Below are 22,914 nucleotides of genomic sequence, written 5' to 3'. Positions count from 1 at the left end.
CTCACAGAATTTATCCTTGTATTTAAATTTTTTTTTTCAAGATGAGTAAGGTTACTGACTCAAATCTTTTTTGTTAATACCTGACAGTATCCTCTGGACATCCATTCCTGAAAGTTGAGGCAACTTTTAAGTTTCTTTTCTTTTTTAACTTTTGCACTCATGTTATAAATGCAGCCAGCCTTGACTAAATACATTCAAATATTTTGGTAGGCCATTCTTCTCAAAGATACATCCCTGCTGGTAATGTAAATCCAACATAATTACATCTTACTCATGATGAACATGTTAACATCGTTTTGGTTTTGTTCCTGAGTTTCAGTGCTTCTATGATATATGAATTGCATCTGAAGAAATAAATTGGAACTCTACAGAATATTAAACAAAAAAAAACCACCAAACCCCCCCAAAAACCAAAAAACAACCCAGCAAGTGATAGTGTCAATTAGAAAATAAAAATACCAGCTTACCAGCTGGATGTTCAGGATCTTTCTTAAATTTACAAATTAAGTTTTAAATGCTGTTTCTGGGAGGGAAACTCTCAGATGAAGATGATGTCTCTGCTGTAGGGTTGCTGAGTATCTGTTTTACCACACATGGTTAGGAAGATTTGTTGATACGGGCACATTCAAATCATGGTCTTAGATGACATAAACCATAGAATCCCTGATAGGAATTGTAATCATCCCACAAAAGTGACAAAGATAAAATATTTGTGTTGTAGTATTGTTGTTTTGTAGTACAGAAGTTCCCCCCTCCTATCCAAGATACAAAAAAGGAATAATTGGAACCTAGATTCAGTAATACTAATTTTCTATCTTGCATGTACTTAATAGTACTTTTTGTTAGGCCTTTGTAACTTCAAGGGATATATGAACAACTCTGTTCAGCTCCATAAATTGGGCATCTTAACTGTGTCAATTTTTAACAATACATGCAAATAAATTAATGCTTCCCTCTCAAATGAAATACGTTATGTGAGCAAAAGATAACATTAGAGGAGGAATACCTGTCCTGCCACTGTCAGCCATAATGTGTAACCTACTTTCTCACAACTGTGCATTGCAATCTTTATGCTAAACTATGTCAAAACTATTATTTTAGAAGGGAAGGTTATTTTAATCCCTTGTTCTCAAAAAAAAAAAAAAGTAGTTGAATTTTGTTTATGAGTTGGTATGAAAGATATAATATGGTTTGGGGAGTTTTTAGTTAGGCTTTCTAAGCACATGTGACAGCATTTAAACATGTAAATAGAGTTGCTGATTTTTCCATTTTTACCTGCAGCCAGAGGAATATTTAAGATCATGCAATGGAAGTGGGTACTAATCCTGTGAGGATTTTTGTTAATGTCTTTCTTGTTGAAAAGCATAGCGTTGGTTTAGGCTTAAGTTACGTGTATTGCTTTTGCTCTTTAACAAAGCTAATCGATCAATTCTTGTATCTTCACAGCTTTTCCATGGTTTGGCATGGACATTGGGGGAACTTTGGTGAAACTTGCGTATTTTGAACCTATTGATATCACTGCAGAGGAGGAGCAGGAGGAAGTTGAGAGCTTGAAGAGCATCCGCAAATATCTGACTTCCAATGTAGCCTATGGATCCACTGGCATTCGAGATGTCCACCTTGAGCTGAAAGACTTGACGATTTTTGCGCGAAGAGGAAACTTGCACTTTATTCGATTCCCAACTCATGATTTGCCTACTTTTATCCAAATGGGAAGAAATAAAAACTTTTCAACACTACATACGGTGCTCTGTGCCACTGGCGGTGGCGCTTACAAGTTTGAAGAAGACTTTCGCACAGTAGGTAGCCTGTCTTTTCCTCGGACTGAAGCTGATGCTAAAAGCATTGCTGATGATGGGTTAAAATAAGCAGTATTTTGAAAAACTGTGGAATGCTCAAAGATTATTAATTATGCATTTGTTTTTCAGTCTTAAGTATGATAATCTAGAAATATGCTTTCTGACATCATCACAATAAACATGAAGATCTAATGCTAACAGCTAATTAGAACCTTCCATTAATGCAGTGGAATGCTGGACACCTTTGTGGAAGTTAACAATTTTCTAATCTGTGTTTTCTCTGAGGGGGAATGTGTTTAAACTGCTGAGGTGCTTGAGTCAGTTTGGATTTTCTTTCCTAAGCAGTCTTTGATGATACGTTTTCAATGTTTGTGCATGGGATTATCCTCATTAATTTAGTCCAATGCATTGTTTAGAGATCTGTGACAAAACACATGTCTGAAAGACGGTCTTTTTTCAACTGCAGAGCCGTTTGGGATTTTCCTGAGGTGTTTTGACTCTTCCCTTGACGATCAAAATTGATAATTTGTTTAGATGCAGTTTCGATCCAAAGATAGTTGTTACTAACTGAAAATCTTATCACAGTATCCAGTGTGCACATGTCCTAGTTCTAAGGTGGCTGCAGAGCTCTTCTGTTTCTAGAGACAAGACGACTTTCAATAGCACAAAGTGTTTGGTTTCAAAAATCTGCTTCACTTCCATTCCTGTGCTAGCCTTCCGTTGAGCTGGTACAACTGTTTGTGGGGTAGGGTCACAATTTGTACAGCAGAACTAATTCATTATCTAAAACCTCACATAAATATTTTATGTTGGAACAGTTCCCTGATCTGCTCCACAGTGAAACTTCACAGTTGTGCCATGGCAAGAAAAGCTGAAGGGACCTGGGGGAAGAGGAGGGGACTGGCAGTGCTGTGATCCGGTACTGATGTCAGTCAGCAGTGTGCAATCCTGTCTGATTGTGCAACGTTGTAATCTAACTGCAGGCTGCTTTCTAAATGTGAGCTGATTCAGAGATAGACTTTGAGTGGTTTTTCTTGGATTAGCTGCCTAATTGGATTCTCTAACTGTTGGAACTCCCTGCTGTGGTGAGGGAGAGAGCATGATCACTCTTTTTGTGAAAGCCCCAAGTTAAATTGTATTAAGTATGGTGTGAAATTACAGCCTTCTTGGAATCCACAGCACCTGTTAAATTGTCTTTCTGCTTTATGAGAGAATGGCAGCTTAAATGTCATCTGCAAAACTGAGGAAGAACTGTAACGAGCCTAAAGTCCTGTAGAATTTCTGACCTGTGGTTTTCTTATGATCCTTGCAGTGTTAATAAAGTTGCGAGGATAGTTAGTACAATATCATTGAGGTTTTTATCTTAGGTTTTTATCTGCTGACATCTTAGAAATGACTTTTTGACTTCTAAGATGGGGGAGGATACCCATAGACCTTGAAAAGATGTGCAGACATGTGAGTTTCACCAAGATGACACTCAATGGGGACTGTAGGGTATTTGGTGACCTTTTTTTGATGTAGATTGATGAAAAATCTTGCTAATTTTTCAATGGATTAATGTCTGAGTATCTCAAAAGTTATCTTTAGGCTTACCAAAGCAGATATTTATACTGCTTGTGTGTTCTTGATTCAAGTCTGAGATCTAGATTTATAGTCAGGTAATTTGCTAATTGATGTATTCAGAATTTACCCCTGAATTCTTTGTTGGCTTTATAGTGGGATTGAAGTTCCTGAATTAGTTGCCTGAGGTAGCTTCTAGTACTAGTTTCCAAATTTGTAGCATGTTGTTAAGCAATGTTAGAACATGTTGACGCTGTCTTTTTTCTTTTTAACACAGATTGGAAACCTCCAGCTGCACAAACTGGATGAGCTTGACTGCCTTGTCAAAGGCTTATTGTATATAGACTCTGTCAGCTTCAATGGCCAGGCAGAGTGCTATTATTTTGAAAATGCCTCAGATCCTGAGAGATGCCAAAAGATGCCTTTTAACCTGGATGATCCATACCCATTGCTGGTTGTTAACATTGGTTCAGGAGTCAGTATTTTATCAGTCCATTCCAAAGACAACTATAAAAGAGTAACTGGAACAAGGTAACTTAAAAACCTAAGTTGGGGTTGTTACTCTATGGAACAACGAGCCTTCTGTTTTCAAAGTGGTTTCTCTCCCTGACTCCCTTCACCTATCCCTTCCCTCACTCTGTAGTATGGAAAAGTATTTTATCTTTAATTTACAGCTGTATTCATTGAAGTCCATTCCCGTAGTTCTGTTATTGAGAAGATTTAGCTAGTATCTTATTTATCAATCAATGAGTGCTAGAAGTACTCCGGAGTGAGATTTTATAGGTTTTTGTCTTAAGTTTTGATAATTTGTCCAGTGACCCTGTGTTTCTCTTGCTCCGTAAGAATAAATATGTCCACACATGTTTTACAGTAAATGATCAAGGATCAGAGTCAGTGGCATGATGTGGGTATTTAGGGAGTTTGTCTCTGATTAACTCTTCCAGCTTACATTTTGAGAGTTTATAACTATTTATTAGCTCTTACTGTATGGTTAGCTTCTTGTAAGTGACTTAGATAAATGTTAAATTGATTGACAGCTGTTTGTGTAGTGAACCTTGAGCAAGAAAGCAGACAGCTTGGTATCTAAGTTGAAGGGCTTTGTTTATTTTGCTAGTCAGACATAAGAATCTTTGATGTGAGGAAATACTATTTAAAAGCAACTTGTTTTCTTTCTTCTTAGTCTAGGTGGAGGGACCTTTCTTGGTTTATGCAGTTTGTTGACGGGCTGTGAAAGTTTTGAAGAAGCTCTGGAAATGGCATCCAAAGGAGACAGCACACACGCTGACAAACTGGTTCGAGATATTTATGGAGGAGATTATGAAAGATTTGGCTTGCCAGGATGGGCTGTAGCATCCAGGTAAGCAAGAGATCTTTTTGTTGGTTCTTTTGCTGGTTTGGGGGGCTTCAGAAACAATACTTAAACTATTAATACAGAGAAAACTGCTTTTTGCAAACTTTTATTGTAGTCAAGTTATGTTTTATGTTACACTTTTTAAAAGTATTTATACTCAGTTTTCCTGAAGATTTAAAGCTACATGCCAGTGCAGGTGTTAAAGAAACCTCATGTGGTATGTCATATACAGCGTTACATGAGTCAGAGAGAACGTGAGGTGATCACAGGAGTGGCAAGAACAAAGTACAGAGGAAAAACAAAGCCAGTTACTTTTTGACTTCCTAGAATCTTTTAATAGGGGTGTTGTCCAGAGGGAAGGTGAGTGGAAGGCGGCATTTGTGTTGCTCTTACAGTAGTATCTCTTCATTTTTTTTGAAAGACTGCTTTTTTTGATGTACGGTTGTCAGTACAGTCACTTGGTATAATGTTTTAACCACTTTTCTCACTTATGAAGGCTGTTGAACATAAACAGTTTGCATCATGAGAATAAATGTATTTTACTGCCAATGACAGAGAATTTTTGTCATAGCTGCAAGTTTTATTTCCATTGGGGAAGATTATTGGTGATGTTACAGCTTCTCTACCCTTAAGAAATGTAAGAAGAATAAACTTTGGGAGTGAAACTAACATGTACATAAAAGAGTTCATTAAATCTTTGCTCTTATTCAGTAGTAAGAGGTCTTAATTCACGGTAACTTAATTCTTCTCCCTCTCCAGCCAGCTGAGGCCAAGCCTCTTGAGAAAGCATATGCTGAGAGGTTTTAATATGTGCAAACTTTACACTTTTAGTCAATACATCTTAACTCGCTCTTTATATAGGTACTTTTTGCTCTCATTTACTTTTTAAGACCCTTAGGATCTTTAATGACTATTTGACTTTTAGAATAATCAGGATTCTGGCTCTCCGAACTGACTTAGATATGGCACAGAGTCCTTAGTGGTAAAATATCATGCATATTCTTGTTGTGTTTTTTCTTTTTTTATAATCCATAAGAAATGATCTGTGTATGGTAGTGGAAATGCCCTTCTAATCCAGCACTCTTCATTTATACCATCTAAATTGCAGTCTGTCAGCTGTTTATTTTCTGTTTCAGAGGATTGTTCCATCATAAAACCATTCAACTCATCTCTGGTTTACTTCTACTTTGAGAATAGAGGACTGGATAGGTATTGTGAGTGAGAAAGCAAGCATGAGGAGTTGGAGGATTCACCAGTCAGACTTAAGCATTGACTTAATTTACAGTGACTAGGTTTGCAGAGTACTCTTGCCTAAGAATAAGACTACTTTTTGCTGTAGATGCTTCTCCATGGAAGCCAACAATCTAAACAAAAGTATTTTGTTGGGGGTCATTATTGTAACAAGATTGACTGTTTCCTGTGAAGGAATAAATACATATGTTGTAGTGTCAGTTGTCAAATTGCTGTATTTAATACAGACTTAAAAAAGGAGCTTCTTAAGAAGAAACATGAGACTTAAGTTCTGTTATAGCATAAAAATTACATTCTGAAATTACTTCAAATGCACACGAATCACTTTGTACTTAATGGAAATTTTTCTTGTTCTAGTTTTGGAAATATGATCTACAAAGAGAAGAGAGAGTCTGTTAGTAAAGAAGATCTTGCAAGAGCCATATTGGTCACCATTACCAATAACATTGGGTCTATTGCCCGGATGTGTGCAGTAAATGAGGTAAAAACTTCTGACAAGGAAATGACCTATCTATAAGTCTATTATTTGGTTTCAGATTAAATGACCACTAAAATGATGTATCATTTTAAACCTTTTAGTACATTCTCAAATGAAACGAAGAAATTCATGTAGTATTAAAGAATAAGGAATTGGTTCAAAATATTTTTACTGTCTTTGGAGAAGTAGGACAAGGATGTCTTTGCCAATGGGGAAGGTAACCTGATGAAGAGGGCTTCCAACTAGCTTTGTTAGGGAATGGAGCTTGAAGCCTGCAGATAAGTGAGGGAGCAGGGGAGCACAGGATGTTGTGATGAAAGGACTTGAAGTCCGCTTGCGAAAACAGGATGATTGTGGGCCCAACTTAAGTCTCTGTACACAAACACATGCGGCGTGGGATGCAAGAGGACCTGTAAGTCCTGGTTCTCGTGAGGGGCTATCTCAACCTCTATTGGAAAGGTAACATGGCAGATCACAAGCAATCCATACTTCTGAGTGTGCTGGGGACAATTTTCTGACACAAGTGGTAGGCAGGCTGACTAGGCAAGCATGGTGCTGGACCTGCTGTTCATGAGTGAAGAATTGGTCAGGGATTTCAGTGACAGCCTTGAAATAGTAGAGTTTAAGATCCTGAGGAAAGTGAAGAAGGCAAGTAGCAGAATGGAGACTCTAGATGGACTTGAGTAGAACAGGATTCTGGTTTGGGGGGATTTAGGAAGCAAGATCTTGTGGGAGGTTGTCCCAATGACATAAGCAGCCCAGAATAGCTCATTGGTCTTCCAGGATAGCATCCTCACGGCAAAAGCAAAAGATCGGATACAGTCTGGCTAGGGAGTAGCATTGCAGAAGAGAGGAGGATGCTGGCAGTCAAGTTGAACTGAACATGAATCAGCAGTACGTGTACTGAAATGTATTAGCAAGGGCATAGCCACCAGGTCAGAGGAGGTGATAACGATGGACATGACCTCTTTCCCCCTCCTCCCCTACCACCACCATCACCAAAAGAGAAGCACTAACAAACTAGAACAAGTCTAACAGACAGGTTACTGAGACAGGGCCCTGCCCTGGAGCACCTAACGTATGAGCAGACACTGAGGGATCCGGGTTAAGCCTGAAGAAGCAGCTGAAGCCTGGAATGGTTGTCACTAGCTAGAGAGGGAAGACGCTACCAGGTACGGCCCTGCACAGCAGAAGGACGGGAAGCAATGGATGCAACTTGTAGCAAAGGGAATTCTGAGTGGTATAAGGGAAGAAAGATGCTCACAACAAGAATGGTTAAGCCCTGAAACATGGACTCAGAGAGAGACTGTGGACTCTGTGTCCTTGGAGAGTTTCAAAATATGTGACTTGAGCAACTTAAATGTTGAAATTGCTGAAAGACCTGCTTTGAGCAGCGCATAGGACCTGATGGCCTCCAGCAGTTTCTTCAAGCTGAAATTATTCTCTGATTAAAGCTCGTAGAAATCCTTGCTTCTAGTTAAGCATTACTTTTAATTTTTACTAACTCTTGAGACTTCAAATTGTTTTGACACCTGTTTTCTTACTGGTTGATACAGAGACAGTTTCCTGCTATCTTCTATTTCTCAAACCTCTGCTAAACAGAACCAGTATGCGTTCGGTTTCAGTATGGTTAGCATGGACAGTCAAGAACCTATGGAAGAATACTGAATTTAGGCATAGAAGATATGGGTGTCTGAGCACCAGGGATTTCCTCATTCATTATCAAGAAACTTTGGATAAAGTGAGGTTTAGTAACAGCTTGCTTAGAGAAGACTAAGGGTAACTGTATTTAGAGCTCTGCTTAAAATCTGTGGATGTGATGGTCTCAGAAATATCAATAACCTTGTTAGCTGCAGTAACCCTCCTTTTGCTTAGGAGCCAGACTAATATATTTTTTTGGTTTTAATACTGCACGTTCTCCCTCAATTTCTTTCTCTGTCTTTCTCTCATGTCCGTCTCAGAGAAGAAAGTTAATTTTGTGGGTATTAAGTTAATTTTGGGTTTTTTGCTTTATGGCAGAGCTTGATAACAGAAGAGTTAAAATAAGAGTGAGGTTGAAAGTACATGCTAATAGTCTGGGTCTGAGGCAATGTATGCAATTTATATTTAAGGGTGGGGGTAAATGAGTACAAATCAGAACTGCACAAATTAACTTTATTCCAAGTTTTTTTGGTCTAATTCCAACTATGTCACAGAACTACAAATCGTAAGAAATAGTTAATAGGGATGCACAAACTAATATCTTGAACTGATGTATAAAGTTAAAGTAATTATTTCAGCTTTCTGCTATAGAGCAGAATTATGTTTGGATGCCTTAACAGTGCATTTACTTTGTCTTCACTGTGAATGAATCAAGATGGTGAAAAACAGTTGCATGTTAGTTATTTGACTACAGGTTGAATTGTCATACTAGATTTTGTAATAACTTGGATATGAGCATTCATCTAACATAATTAAGCGCTTATTTAAGCAGTATATTAAGCACTAACACAATTACATTTTCTTGGTTCTTGCTCTCATATCATTAAACCAGTGTTTAATGTTGCTTCCACTTAATGTTGGATTTATTTCAGTGAATGGGGAAAATGAAACGATTTTCACTTTTTTACATTTGACTTGATTAAAATTCACAGCTCACTTCTAGTATTTAAGTCTTAGTCTAATGTTATGCTGAGGTGTATTGAGGTCTGAAGATGAAAGAAACATCTGTTATGTCTTACTGTCTTCGGCTTCTTTACAGTGCTGCCTTGTTGCATATGGATCAAGCAGCATTGTACAGGGCTATGAAGGCATTGAGTCTTCTCTGCCAAATACAAGTATTTTTCATTTAATTTCTCTTAGCTGGGCTGTTTCTTTGGCTTAATTACTGAAAATGCTCACTTAATTTGAAACACAAGTGCTACTTGTCTGTAAATTAAGTCCTTTAATTCTTGAGGGTTGTACGGTTTTTCCTTTTCCTCGAGTATGCTGTGGTTTAAATTTTGGAACCATGTTTTAATTGTGGGTTGTTTGGGTTTTGGTTTTGTTTTTTTTTTCTTGCTCGAGACAGTCTTCTTTCATAGCTTAATTTTTCAAAGCTGTGTTAAACAGTGAAAAGACTTAATCCTTTGCTGTTTTTCTCTTCTTTTTAGAAAATAAATAGAGTTGTGTTTGTTGGCAATTTTTTACGTGTGAATACTTTGTCAATGAAACTTCTTGCATATGCACTGGATTACTGGTCAAAAGGCCAGCTGAAGGCCTTGTTCCTAGAACATGAGGTATGCTGTGGTTCATTTATCTGCATGTATTGTTTTACCATAGATCAAAAATGCATGTATTGAGTAGCTCTCATATGTGTGGTATCCTGAGACACCAAGTACTCAGTAAGCGTTGGAAATAAGAGGATGTTTGTCATACTGTAGTGGTTCTCTGGGGACAGTACTCTCTGCCAGGGAAGTGCTTCAGTCACTTCGGGGTATCTCAGTTCATGCTATAGATCTTTGGAGAGGGACAAGAAAATGTTAAGCTCTGCACTAAGGTTCAACAGTCTTTGCTTGGTTTTGGGTGGAAACAATAGTAAGTATTGCATTTCAAAAGATTACAGAGAGATCTAAAGCATGGGCCTTTGAAATACCTGTATCGTTCTCAACTGAGCTTGAGCAATATCCTGAAACTCGAGACTGCTTTTAATAAGGAGTGCTTTCATACCACCACAGATAGGCCTTGAAATTGTTGTAGTGATTTTATGCTCTGAGACTAACCTGCTTTTGGGCAGCTTCTGCAATCTAGATCAGTATGTAAAGCTGAGAGGGTTGACCTGTTTTGGTTAAAATATAGGCAACCGATATTAATTACAGGTGCAGCAGTTGGGAGACTTGTAGCTTCTTGGCAGTGGGCTGGCAATTTTTGTCCTCAATTTGTTGGTCTGCAAATATTACAGCATTACATCTCTTCCCCTTCAGTTGATTCTCACAACTTTTTTCCTTTATTGCTTATCCTGAGACTGACAGTAGTCTGTCTTGGTGCTAGTGTCTGCAGTAATAGCAGAATGGTTCCTTGTTAGTTCTACCCCCTTCGCATTTTTCGTGGATAAATTTTAAATTCTTGCATTTGGTCAAGTGTAGATTCCAAACACTTCTGTGTTTCACAGTTAATAGGGAGGGGGAACATCTTGCTTCCCCAGAGGGGAAAAGTAATCCAACAGGAGAATGTGGTTCTTTGTGTGCAGGTAAGTATACAGTCCAAAAAATGGTGTTGAAGCTTGGACATAATTCTTTAAAAATGTGAGGTGCAGTTAGTTTAAGAAATTTTTTACTTGTACCTTAGGAATAGTGTTGTTATGGATATTGAAGATCCTTTGGCAACCAAAATACACAGCTCCTCTACCAAACCTGATTTCCGTGCTTTAGAAGTCACTGATACATGTCTTAGAAGTCCTGCAGTGTATGGGGAGGCTTGGGGTGAAATCTCCTAAAGTTAAGCTAGTTAAGAAGGATAAAAAGTTTGTTTCACAAAGCTTTAAAAAATTGTTATGAAAGATTATATATTAAAAGTGTATGGTGTTCTTTCTGTAGCATTGGTCCACCAGATGCTTTGTTGTCATTGAAATGTGATTAGTGCAGAATTTAATAACCTACTTGAACCTGAAATATTTTTTTGTTTGTTTTGAACAGGGATACTTTGGAGCTGTTGGTGCTCTTCTTGGGCTGCCAAATTTCAGTTGAGATGCCAGATGTCACTACACTGGACTATTTTCCACCTGAATGACACTTATTTATGGCAATGGGAACTAAATCTGGGGAGGGGAGAAGAAAATAGCAGATTTTCTGTAACTGTTTTTAAGAAGTGATTAGCTACTGAATATTGCCATTATAAGGAAGGGGTTTTCACTCTGTTGGGCATTGAAAAGTGAACTGTTTGGGGATATCGTTTATGTTCTTTGGTACATGTAGCCAGTATTGAACTTTTAATATGCAATACATCCTCTGAAAACAAGCTTCCAGAAGAAGGAATACCAAACCTTTAAGTGCTAAGCGTGAAAATATTGCAAGTTTACTCCTGAGGCTTTAGGCGCATCAGTTTTGTATATAATTGATGAATTAAAAATTATTTTCGTTAGTTATACTATATTGTGAGCACAATTTCCCATGTGTACTTACAGAAAACAACTTTAAAAACAGTAAGGTACTATCTACAACATGAGGGAAGTGTAGCCAATTGCTTCCCACAGTAAGAATAGTAATTATTTTATTTTCATGTGTAATGGAAATAATATTAATGCTTTAATATTCAGTGGGAAGAATAGAAACAGAAGAAATCAGCCAAAGCAGCAGATTAAACAGCTGATGTTTTGAAGGTTTTGTGAAGATACTCACTTGCCCTCTTCATTTATTTGAAGATGCAGCTGGTATTTTGGGAAGATCCCCTCTGTCTTTGGTTGGATTTGGAAAAGAATGTAATGATTAATGAAGGCAGGTTTTGGGGGTTGGGGTTTTTTTGTTTTGAGGACATGACTTTCAAAATGCCTTCTGGTTTTTTTGGTCTCTCTTATAAATTCTGACATCATGCATCATTATTTGTAAAGGTACCACAAAGCCTGAGAGAATCCTTATAAAATAGACCTCGTAACTCTGATGCTTTGGCTTATTTCTGTGAAGGTTTGGAAAATTTCTGCCCCATCCTACTAATTTGAAAATGTGATTTCGCCTTAATTTTATAAGAGTTGATCAGAATCTAATTAGATGTTGAAAATGAAAGGTTGTTAGCTTGCTTTTGGATTTGGAGGTTTGTTTTTGAAAGTTGAGGACAGCATTAGAGTTTGTATTGCAGCACCAAACGGACCAATAGTTAGTGCACTTGCAATATGGAATCATTCATCAAATTGTGGCCTTGGGATAAAATCCATACTCCGGAACTGATCTTTGGGGTTTTCTGTATACTTTTAAAATTTACAGTTGTGATTATTGTAATAAGTTTAGTCCTGAAGCCAGGGCATGAAATCTTAAACTTGTAAGAATATTATACAGTCATTAGCTGTATGACTCTCTGTGGTCTAAAGAGCTACCCAATTTTATGATACCATTTTAATGTTAAATATTTCCTATAAGTGCATGAGGAGCAACCAGACCAGAACACATTCATATCTTGGGGTTTAAGGTATTTTTAAAACTGACTGCTCAAGTATTCCACAGCACGGCTGTATTGTATTCACAGACACATCCTCCTAGTTAGAGTGTTAGAAACCTCTATGTGCTATTATCTGTCTTCTCTTTCTTTTCTTAAAATTCAAAGCCCCATACTAACATCATATGTTTTTTTAAAAAAAAATTCTGTGGTCCTTTAGGAGTACAGTAACTTAGAGTAGCCAGTTCATTAAACCCAATGCCAATCACAAATGCAGTTCCATTTATTGTTGCTTTTCCTGGTACTCATACTACATTTCCATTGTGCTTGCTTTGATGTTTCATTTTAGACTTAAAACAAACAAAAATTACACTCACAGTTCAACTGATCTAATGCTAAATCAGAGCACTTCAGAAAATAAGTGAATATGGGTTTTATAGAATGTCTTTATAAATGCTGTATACTGTTCCTTTTAAGTTACGATTGACTATAGAAAGTAACCTTTATTTGGTTATAAAACTTTGTAAAAACTTAATTTTCTGAATGTTTTGACAGCCTCCTGAAAATTTTGCAAACCAACTGCGTATTTTTCTTGCAAAGTGAAGTTCTTTAAGACACATACTACAGCTTGATTAGAAACAGTTCCTTTAGACCATATTTATTGCTGCTTCACTTCTCATTTTGTAATAATGAAAGAGAGCTGCTCTTGAAGCAGTAGTTGAAGTTACTTGTATATTTAACCAGAAGCACATGTAGAAGGTGATTACCTAATGACCATGGTTAATTTAAACCATTTGAAGTTGACATGACCCAAGATACATTTTTAAAGTAAATTGTACAGAGTTACAGAATAAATTAATGGAGTAATTCTTGAATAGCTGTACTGTATAGAAACTACTGTGAGAATCAAAAAGTATGCCCTACCTCTCTTTTACTTCCCGTGAGCTTCTAAAAAAATTGGCTTCCTTATGGTAGTTTTATCAGCACAAGTGTTACTTCATTACAAGAGCAACCAGAGAAGTTTTCAAGCCCTACTGTAAAGCCCAGGGGTCCTGTATTTAAGCCACATCTTTGGGTTTCATCTCATTTTCTCTCAACTTAGAACTTGTTACTAGAGTCTCCAAAGATTGACTCTACCACCAGTAAAAATGCTAGGCATCACAAATAGTTGCAAGATAAGCCTTTTCGTCTAAATTACGTTCGAAATAATTTTTTATCTAAATTATCTTCGAAACAGGCCTTGAAAAGGCTTGTTTCTTTTATACAAATCACTGAAGTAACTTGCTTTTTCCTGATCTTCTTAGTTTTTACTTTCACCCTTGCCATTTCTTTTCCTCAAAGCTAACTGGTTGAAGTGGCTTTAGAGTGAATTGATTCAATGTGATGTACTACAGTAGAGAAAATTTGGGGTTTTCTCAGGGCTACTGTTGTCTTCTCAAGTGGAACCACTTCTCTAGAGGAAAGTTGTGTGATACTTCTTCTAAAGTAAAATGTAAAGCTCATTTTGAATGTGTAATCGTTTTCAGCTCAATTAGCCATGTGAGTGCCTTTTAATTTTTTCATGTAATGCCAATTTTGCTGGTACTGGGACTTTATCCAGGAGGTTTCCTAACCAGTGTTGCTTACCAGAGAAATGGCAGATAATTTTATTGGCCATGGAGATGATCTCTTCAATCCAGTGTAGCTAGAGATGCCAGGAAAACTGCATCAAGTTCCTGGCTTCCTATCCCTGTAGCCCTTACCTTGGGATAATGCTTTTCCATTTCTTGGTCTCATCCCTCCAGCTTGGTCTTTTTAAGTATTACGCACAGTTTTATTGTAGCAGATTCTTTCTGGCCAAAGAAGTTCATTTTTAGATGAAGCTATTCCAAGTTGGTATGGCTATTAAATTTAACCACTTTCACCTTTCTAGTTCTACTAGGATAACTGCAGTTTGAACGAGAAGGGAACTTCTACAGTACATTGTGAATATTTAGCAAGCTGGAATGAACACATCCTCAACGTTCTTTACTGAAGCTACCAGAGGTTTAAGTATAAACACTTCTTCATTCTTTTAGTAAAGCCTCAATAAATTTAACAGTTCAGAGAGAAGCAGCTTTGATACACTTTCGCTGTCTTACAGTTTGGTGCAGATTTTCAAAGGGTCTTCAGGTGTCTGACCTGCCTTTTGAAGATCTTTTCCTCCCTCTCTCTCTAGTGTTCTGCAAGCACCTGTGTGATTCTACCAACACCTCCATTCATAATTTGAAAGTTACAGCATGGAAAGAATATGAGACCATGCTATCCCACTTACTCTCAGCCTGTATATTAAGAACAAAAGTTCAGTTCTGGCTTCTCATAACAGATTAATTATTCCTGCAGTAGTACTGTGAGATTCCTACTTGTGTTTGAGTTGGTGCAAGGTGATTATATTGCCTTTAAGGGTTGTAATACTAACTCTTTGTCTCTATCCAGTATAGGTCTTCAGGAAATACCTACTTCCAGATAAGTTGCAATAACTTCTCATTTCTGAATGTTTCAGAGTAACAGTGGGATTTTAACATTTGGAACTAATTAAAGTGTCTTTTATCTGGAGCAAATCTGTGCTTCGTAAAGATTAGATGGTGTCTTATGCATTCAGTCATTAACTTATATTAATGCCTAAATTTACATTCAACGTATTTTTAAATACCACTTTCACTATTCACATTCTGGATACTAGATGGCTCTAATCCTGAGGAAACAGTTTAGCTGAGTTTAGAACAGAGATAAAAATCAGTGTGGTTCTGTTGAGCTAGTTGTGGTCAGCTTTTTATCCTGACTCCATTTGCACACATAACGAGATTAGTGTTTTCCTAGTGACAGTGCTTTCTACATCCCTTTTTTTGAATTATGTAGGCTTAAAAAACATGTAATATGTAATAGAGCTTTGCTTAGGTTAAAAAGTGAACAAAAATCTAACCTATGGGTCAGGTTAGAAGTATTTGACCAAGACCTGTAGGTCACAGCGCAGAGAGAGGAACACGCTTGACACATACAGTTACTGTTTTGGTTGTATTAATTTTTCCATTTCCTGTTAACGCATACTGAGAGGGGGCAGACTTAACAATCGTTGTGGATAAAATGGGTGAATTAAGTCCTCAGACATGACCATGGGAGATTAAAAAATGCTTTATCACAGTACAGAGGGATAATTCCCTGCTTACGTTCTTTAAGTTTTACTGATACATTCCAAAGTACATCGCCAGTGTTCTGTCACCTGTGATAAAATTACTAATGCTTTAATTTTAAAAGAAGTCTGCAGAGAAGCCTGTTTTACTAGTTTTGTTTACTTCACACATGTAAAGCATATTAAGTATTCTTAAAAACACACTTTCTGAAAACATCTCAAAAGATGCTGTAATATATCTGTAATTATTAATGTGCTAATGGACTATGTTTGAGCAGTCTAGGTTTGCATAAGTGAGTGCCAAATCCTGCTCACTTTAGTTACTTGAGTAGATGATTCTCTTAAACGGGGACTGTTTTAACTAATGAGCAAGACTTGGCCTCGAGGTCTTCTGCCTGGGGAACACAGTAATGCTACTTTGCTGGTGCTAAATCATTTGTTGAAAATAAAGATTCTAAGTAGAAATTGTAAATAAAATATTTATGGCCTGGTCCTTTTGACAGACTTAAAATTTATAATTTGCAAATATTTTTTGGCCTTATTTCAAGTTTCCCTTTTGTTTTTTTTAGAGTATGTGGGCTGTGTTTGTTAATGTGGCAAGTCATTGGCACGTTTGGCTTCCTGTGCTGCTTTCTGTAAGGCCCGTAACATTCCCGTTGTGCATTATGATACGGATGACTTTTCATTGCTGGATTTCAGTGTTATCCTTCATCTTGTTTAGTCATTGTAGCTGTTTAAACAAACAGTATCAAGTAGAACACGATTGGCATTTGTTCTCTGCTAAAACCTCAAGAAAATCAGCCATTACTAAGCATTTGGGGAAGTTGTTGAAAATGCAGAAATACCCATTTGAAATAATTTTAAAAGCTAAATGTGTTAATTAGTCTTGCCTATAAAATGAACTGGAATATGGTCTATCAGTTGCTAATCTTTGCTATAAATTGCTAGCATTTCACAATTCTTCTAGCATCAATTTAAGAACATTGTAAATACAAGCTTTGGGAGGAGGTATATTAGTTTCAGATTGTGCATTACAAAAGAATTTAATTATAAGACTAGTGGATTAGTATTTTGAGACATATTAAATTACGACATCTAGAACATGAAAATTAGTGTGTTGATGTTAGAGATAGGATATAGAGGGCTTTTGATAATCTGCACTTTTTTAATTTCTGAGTTTTGGCGTTTTAATAAACGAGTGTTTAATTTTCCCTCTACTGTCTCGTCATGTGCAGGCCTTCTAATCACCAATTGCTGTCTTCAGATATTTGTTTTAGTTAGTTAGCAAAACGGACAGGCAAATTTATAAATTGTAAACCCGTGTAGGATGGAAGTTCTCCGAAGAGCCATTTGGTTAAGTTGCCTTATTCTATTACATTGCACTCATGTTATGTCTCCACTTTCTTGTTTACTGTTCAGACACTGAAGATGTGATGTAAAAATATGTGCTACAAATTTTTATTCATAAATTACTGATTAATACCTTTGTGTCACCTGTTAATACAGCTCTTGTAAATGATGCCTTTATGCCATCTGTAATACAGCTCTTGTAAATTGTTTAAATTATTTTTCTTTTTATAGATTCTCGTTACTGAATGTACAGATTAGATCCCTTTAATATGTCACCGAGTAATTTGATTGGGGCCCAAATATGGCCAACGCTGTAACTCATCCCATCAAAACTGTAAATAATTCTTTACTGCTTGTTTGCATGAATGAAGTTTCGATTTCATTTACTTTGTCATAACCCAACTCCTCTGTGATGGGCCTACTTTTTACAGTTTATTTTCCTGGTTTTATTACCATTTGTTCTGTATGAATGTTGAAACAGTACTTTGTCTTTTCCTAATAAATAATTTGAGATTGTTCATTGTTTGCCTACATTTGTGGGTTTTGGGGGAGGGATTTCTGGGTGTGGTTTTTACCTTTAGCATGATAAATTGCTGTGATACTTGATACTGGGGGTTGTTGCATAACATTTTGTACTAAGGAAACATGACTGGTATGGTTTTCATGCTCTGTTCTTCCTCTCCTTTAATAAAAGCCTATACTTCACAGTTCTTAGATTCAGGTCCTGTTTCTAAAAACATTTGATGTCCTAAAGAACTTTAGTTTTGCAGTCTTGAAGTAGAAAGCATGCTGTGAAGCTGCCATAAGCTTTTGCCTTCCAAATTAACTTGAGAGCGCATGCTGATTCGTGCACAGAGGTGACTCAGAGTGATACTTTCCTGTTGAATAAAATACTACATGTATAAACTGCACGTTATATATAAACTGCCATTATTCCTCTGTTGGAATTGTTCTTTGCTTATGTTTTGAAACAGCCAAATTACATTGTCCTGAAGTTGTTCTGACTGGATGCCTAAAGGGCAAGAAGTTGTCAGGAATGAAGTCTGTGCCACAACAGCATGCTGGCAATGCATCTTGTTGACAAGCTTGCTGTGTCGGAGACTGGTCATCAGGGTTTACTGTACAAATATTTTAGCCACCCAAACTACAAATCTTTGCTTTAAATTGCCAAAAAAGAAGCCCTGAAAATTCCATTCTGTGTTGTATCTCCATCGAGTCTGGCAAAGAGGAGCTCTGCACCACAGTGATTCTTTTTACCTAGGGGAAATGAGCTTGTAAGAAATACAAGTTCCTTTACAAGTTTATGGGGTGTTGATTTGTTTGGTTTGCCATTTTTTTAATGCAGAAATATCTCTCCTTTCCTTGAGTGAACTGTAGTAGCCTTTTGTGGAAGCTGGTTTGCACTTCAGCTAGAGTCCTTCACTGCTTCCTGGTGCAGCCTGTGTGCAAGCTCAGAGGACGGGGTAAGCTGTGTGAGCTTCATTTCATTCTATCTTATCTGTGGATCTGATTAAAAAGAAAAAAAAAAGTTTGTATGAAACAAGCAACTTCCTCTTACTGTAAGACTATTCAGCCAAGTGTATTTGAATTTTTATTGGACTCAGAAATGCAAACCTCTAATTTAATAATCCTTGTAACTTCCCTCTTTTTAGAACTATAGATTAAAAATGAAGTTTGCCTTTTGTCCCAGAGTGAAACCCCCCTGCTCTAAGGGCATTTCTGTCCATCAACAGGTGTTCAGTAAGTATGTCCACTTCTGCCATTTCAGGCTGCAGCACGAAACAGTAGTAGCAGACACCTTGTGCACAGCACATGGGAGGTACCGCGGTGGCTGACCACGTTCTCCTGTTTCCAGTCTGGAGGGAGCAGAGGGAGCACCACTCCCCGGGGCCTCAGCACGGAGCCTGCTGCACCACGAACATCCCTCGCCTCGGGGAGGTGCATCCTTAGGGCTACAGAGCAATCAGTGTTGCTCCCTGCCCGCAGGCAGGACGGGGAGAGAATTTTTATGCAACCTGTAAATATGTAGTTGAGAGCATCAATTTGGCAATGGTGGCTGCATTGTAACCTTAGGGGGTCGCGGGGCAAATAGCCTCCGGGAGGCTGCAGTAACTCTGGCTGGCCCAGGCTCCGAGTGTGGGCCCTGGAAGCTGGATGCAGGAAGGGAAATGATGAAAGTAGCTCTCTTACAGCAGGGTCATAAGCCGTTACAGAAGAAGCAATATCAACTTTCTGTAGGTAAAAATTCCTCTTCCAAGGACACAACAAAGCTCTTCAGTTCCTGAAGGTGCCTTTCTTGGAAGGGTCGTAAAGCTATGCCATGTAGAAAGGAGATGTGTGCCCTGAGAGTGCTTAAGGGATCAGAAACATGCTTGAGTTGATGAGCAACTTGGCAAATTTTTAACAGGACAGATACCTCCATGGTGTAAAAACGCTTTATCCTCTCAACCCTTTAGATTCTGGCTGAGCAGTGTTGACTGAGAGAAGCTTTTGACTGTGGTTTATTGCAGCATTCTGCATTGTTTTTCTTTACATAGTTATAAAAGAGATTCACATACCACTTTTTTGCCGTAAAACCGTTTACACATTGAGCAATGAGTAGGGGAAGTGTTCTAGCAGTTTTTTGCATGATGAAGCCCGAATGGAAGAGAGATCCAAAATGACAGTGTATTTCAAGCAGATGATGAAATACATTCCATCAGCTGGGGGGGGAGAAGTACAAAGAGTGAAGATTCCTAGCTGAACTCCAGACTCTGCAAGTCCTGAAAGGTAAAGGGCCTGCAGCCTGTGTGCTATTAAGGCAGAGTAAGCACCTAAGAAATTACTTGCAAATTAAAAATTGAGTAGTCTGGTCCCACGGCATCACGTGTGCCCAGCCAGCTCCAGGGCTGCTTGACTGTTTTCCTCTCCAGGGGGAAATGCCTCGCTCCCACTGCTTCTGCTCCTGAGGGCAAACCTTAGAAGTGAGAACCTGAGGCAAAGAAGGTACCGACTACTGTAGCCCTTTCTGTGTCTGTTACAGGGGATTGTTGGTCTTAACAAAACGGGGTCGTTCTGTTGAAGGAGACCAGTGTATCGGGGTGAGTGCTATCAAGGTGAATGGCCCTGAGTTTTGGCCAGAGACTGGTTGTCAGAGACTGGTGGCAGCAGAGGAATGCAAACCTGGAAGCAGCAAGGCAGCAGGTGTTGCTAGCAAGGGAATGCAAGGAGAGGTGCTTTGCACAGTAAATGCGAAGAGCTAACACCCAAATCGGTGGCATTAGAGATGTAGGAAAGAGGTGTCACTGGAGGAACTGTCTGCAGCAAATTAAGTTTGCTGCTTTTAAAAAGTACTCAAAGTCAGTGTCCTTGACCTGCAAGCAGTGCTAGCTGTTAACTCCAGAACTGATGTCATCTGCAGTATTTGACTTTGTTTTGAGTTTATAGCCCCTTATCACTTCTCTGTTGTGATGAATTTATTATAGCTTATCACTTCACTTGAATTCCCTGGCAAGGTCCTGCCAGAGGCCATGCATCCCTAACAGTCAGCTCAGGACAACAGGAACCGGAGCATTCCGCATTTTCTCATTTTGGGTAGATAAACTTCTTTCCCAGACAATCCCTAGCAGTCCTATCACCTAGCTGTCTGTAACTTTTCTTACTAGAAAGAACATTTTGTTTCAGCATCGCAGGCTGGTGGATACACTGGAGAAGTGTAACCTCTTCTAGGGGAAGTTAAGGATGGAGTAAAAAAAACCTTCAGACAAATAGATACTAAGTTCTGCTACAGGACAGTTTTAAAAAATCATAGAATCATAGAATCATTAAGGTTGGAAAAGACCTCTAAGATCATCAAGTCCAACCGTCAACCCAACACCACCATGCCCACTAATCCATGCCCTAAGCGCCTCATCTACACGTCTTTTAAATACGTCCAGGGATGGTGACTCAACCACTTCCCTGGGCAGCCTGTTCCAAGGCCTGACCACTCTTTCAGTGAAGAAGTTTTTCCTAATGTCCAATCTAAACCTCCCTTGGCACAACTTGAGGCCATTTCCTCTCGTCCTATCGCTTGTTACTTGGGAGGAGAGACCAACCCCCACCTCGCTACAACCTCCTTTCAGGTAGTTGTAGAGCGCGATGAGGTCTCCCCTCAGCCTCCTCTTCTCCAGGCTAAACAGCCCCAGTTCCCTCAGCCGCTCCTCATCAGACTTGTGCTCCAGGCCCTTCACCAGCTTTGTTGCCCTTCTCTGGACACGCTCCAGCACCTCAATGTCCTTCTTGGAGTGAGGGGCCCAAAACTGAACACAGTATTCAAGGTGCGGCCTCACCAGGGCCGAGTACAAGTTCCAGCTTCCACTGGGAATGTATTGTAGATGCTATAAGCATCTTTCACACCAAATACTGCTGCTCTTTGCTGTGATGGGGTGAGAATGGGACCTCTGGGGATCTCACAAAAGGTGTGTGATTTCAAGTTCTCCATTTTCAGCTGCTCTTCTCCCTTGTACTGGGACCTTGCACGGGGAAGGGGGGCAGAGAATTGCCAATGCAAACAGCTCCACTGCCAGACCAAAAGAGGAGCTTTAGGCAAACATTGTAGTATGCGGGAGGCTCCCTTAGCACACAGATATGGTTACAAAACACTCCACAGCATGTTCCAGCCTGCGAAATTAATGTAGCATTAATTTTAAGCTGTTTGGTGACAGTTCACTAGCTGTGGTTGCGCTTTGGCTCCGTGTCCATTTCCTCTGTATCAATTAACAAACCCAAAATTAATCTTGACAGAAAAAAAATGGCTCATTTCCCACCCATGGCTCTATAGGTGCTGCCTCAGTGTGGTGATTTCCCCTACCTACAGCTGGATACACTTGATCGGGACAGGCGGGAGTCCCCTCTTGCCTGTAGCCCATGACAGTGACACTAGATGCTCACCCCATGCAGTTTTGTATCATGTAGATGTGGCGCTTAGGGACACGGTTTAGTGGTGGACTTGGCAGTGCCAGGTTTGCGGTTGGGTGCGATGATCTTAAACATCTTTTCCAACCTAAATGATTCTATGATTCTATGTTTTCCTTTAACTTCTTCAGCTCTTGTGAAATCTGGAAGTGAAGTTTCTTCTGTTGAGTTTTCCCTGTATTCTCAGTGTGTATTTCCTAGTTTTCCAGAATTGGCAGCAGTTTGGGTGGGGAGAGAAAAGTTTCTGAATCTTCACCAAAAAACCAAACTTTTTTCTAACTTTTTGCTGTTAGAGATGGATCTTAACTCAGACTCTGACATGCCGCTTCCATGGAAGTGGATGCGATGCAGCATCATGTTCTTACACACATAAATGCAATCTCCTGACTTGCTTTGATACCAACAGAGCAGTGATTTGGGGCTTACACAGCTGCAATAACTCCTGGAGCTGAGCTTACAGGTGTTTTAAAGTGTATATCCTATAGACATACTATGCATATGTATGTGTGTATGTTTGTAAAGTAAGTATGGAAGGCCGAGCTTGGCCCTTGCACAGGAAGCTTTGTGGTGAGCGCTCTTCCAGCTGACAGCGCAGACGGTCTCGGCTCTTGACCGAGTTGGTGCGGGCAGCGCTTGCGCACCGCAGGGAGGCCGAGGCAGGGCGGGTAGTCGCTCCCCCGGTATATTGAGCAGCCTCTCTGTGCCTCAAGGTTGGACTGTTACAGCCAGAGCAACGGCAGTGACCTGCAGCAAGAGGGACAGGAGAGAGAACCGGCGGCCTCCCCGAGGCCATCCCTCGAGGGGCGGTAGCGGCTGGTGAACGCGCCTGCGGCCGGACGAATAACGGCCCTGCGGGAGGGGCTCCCGCTCCTCGTTAGTATAGTGGTGAGTATCCCCGCCTGTCACGCGGGAGACCGGGGTTCGATTCCCCGACGGGGAG

General features: G+C 39.2%; 1 protein-coding gene and 1 non-coding gene across 2 annotated transcripts; both read left to right on the top strand.

Moving 5' to 3' along the window:
- The first annotated feature begins 1,454 nt into the window (after nt 1-1,454).
- Nucleotides 1,455-11,370, top strand: PANK3 (pantothenate kinase 3). Its single transcript, XM_009587174.1, has 6 exons — nt 1,455-1,799; nt 3,637-3,890; nt 4,540-4,716; nt 6,319-6,442; nt 9,571-9,696; nt 11,092-11,370. Exons 1-6 carry the CDS (start codon nt 1,464-1,466, stop codon nt 11,140-11,142), a joined length of 1,068 nt encoding a protein of 355 aa, XP_009585469.1. The 5' UTR covers nt 1,455-1,463; the 3' UTR covers nt 11,143-11,370.
- Nucleotides 11,371-22,842: 11,472 nt separating this feature from the next.
- On the top strand, nt 22,843-22,914 carry TRNAD-GUC. The gene has a single exon. It is a non-coding gene; the product is annotated as a tRNA-Asp (tRNA).

The sequence above is a fragment of the Fulmarus glacialis genome, unplaced genomic scaffold (assembly GCF_000690835.1).
Source record: "Fulmarus glacialis isolate BGI_N327 unplaced genomic scaffold, ASM69083v1 scaffold31901, whole genome shotgun sequence".
NCBI classification, from domain to species: Eukaryota; Metazoa; Chordata; class Aves; order Procellariiformes; family Procellariidae; genus Fulmarus; species Fulmarus glacialis.
This window is presented reverse-complemented; position numbering and strand designations above follow the sequence as displayed.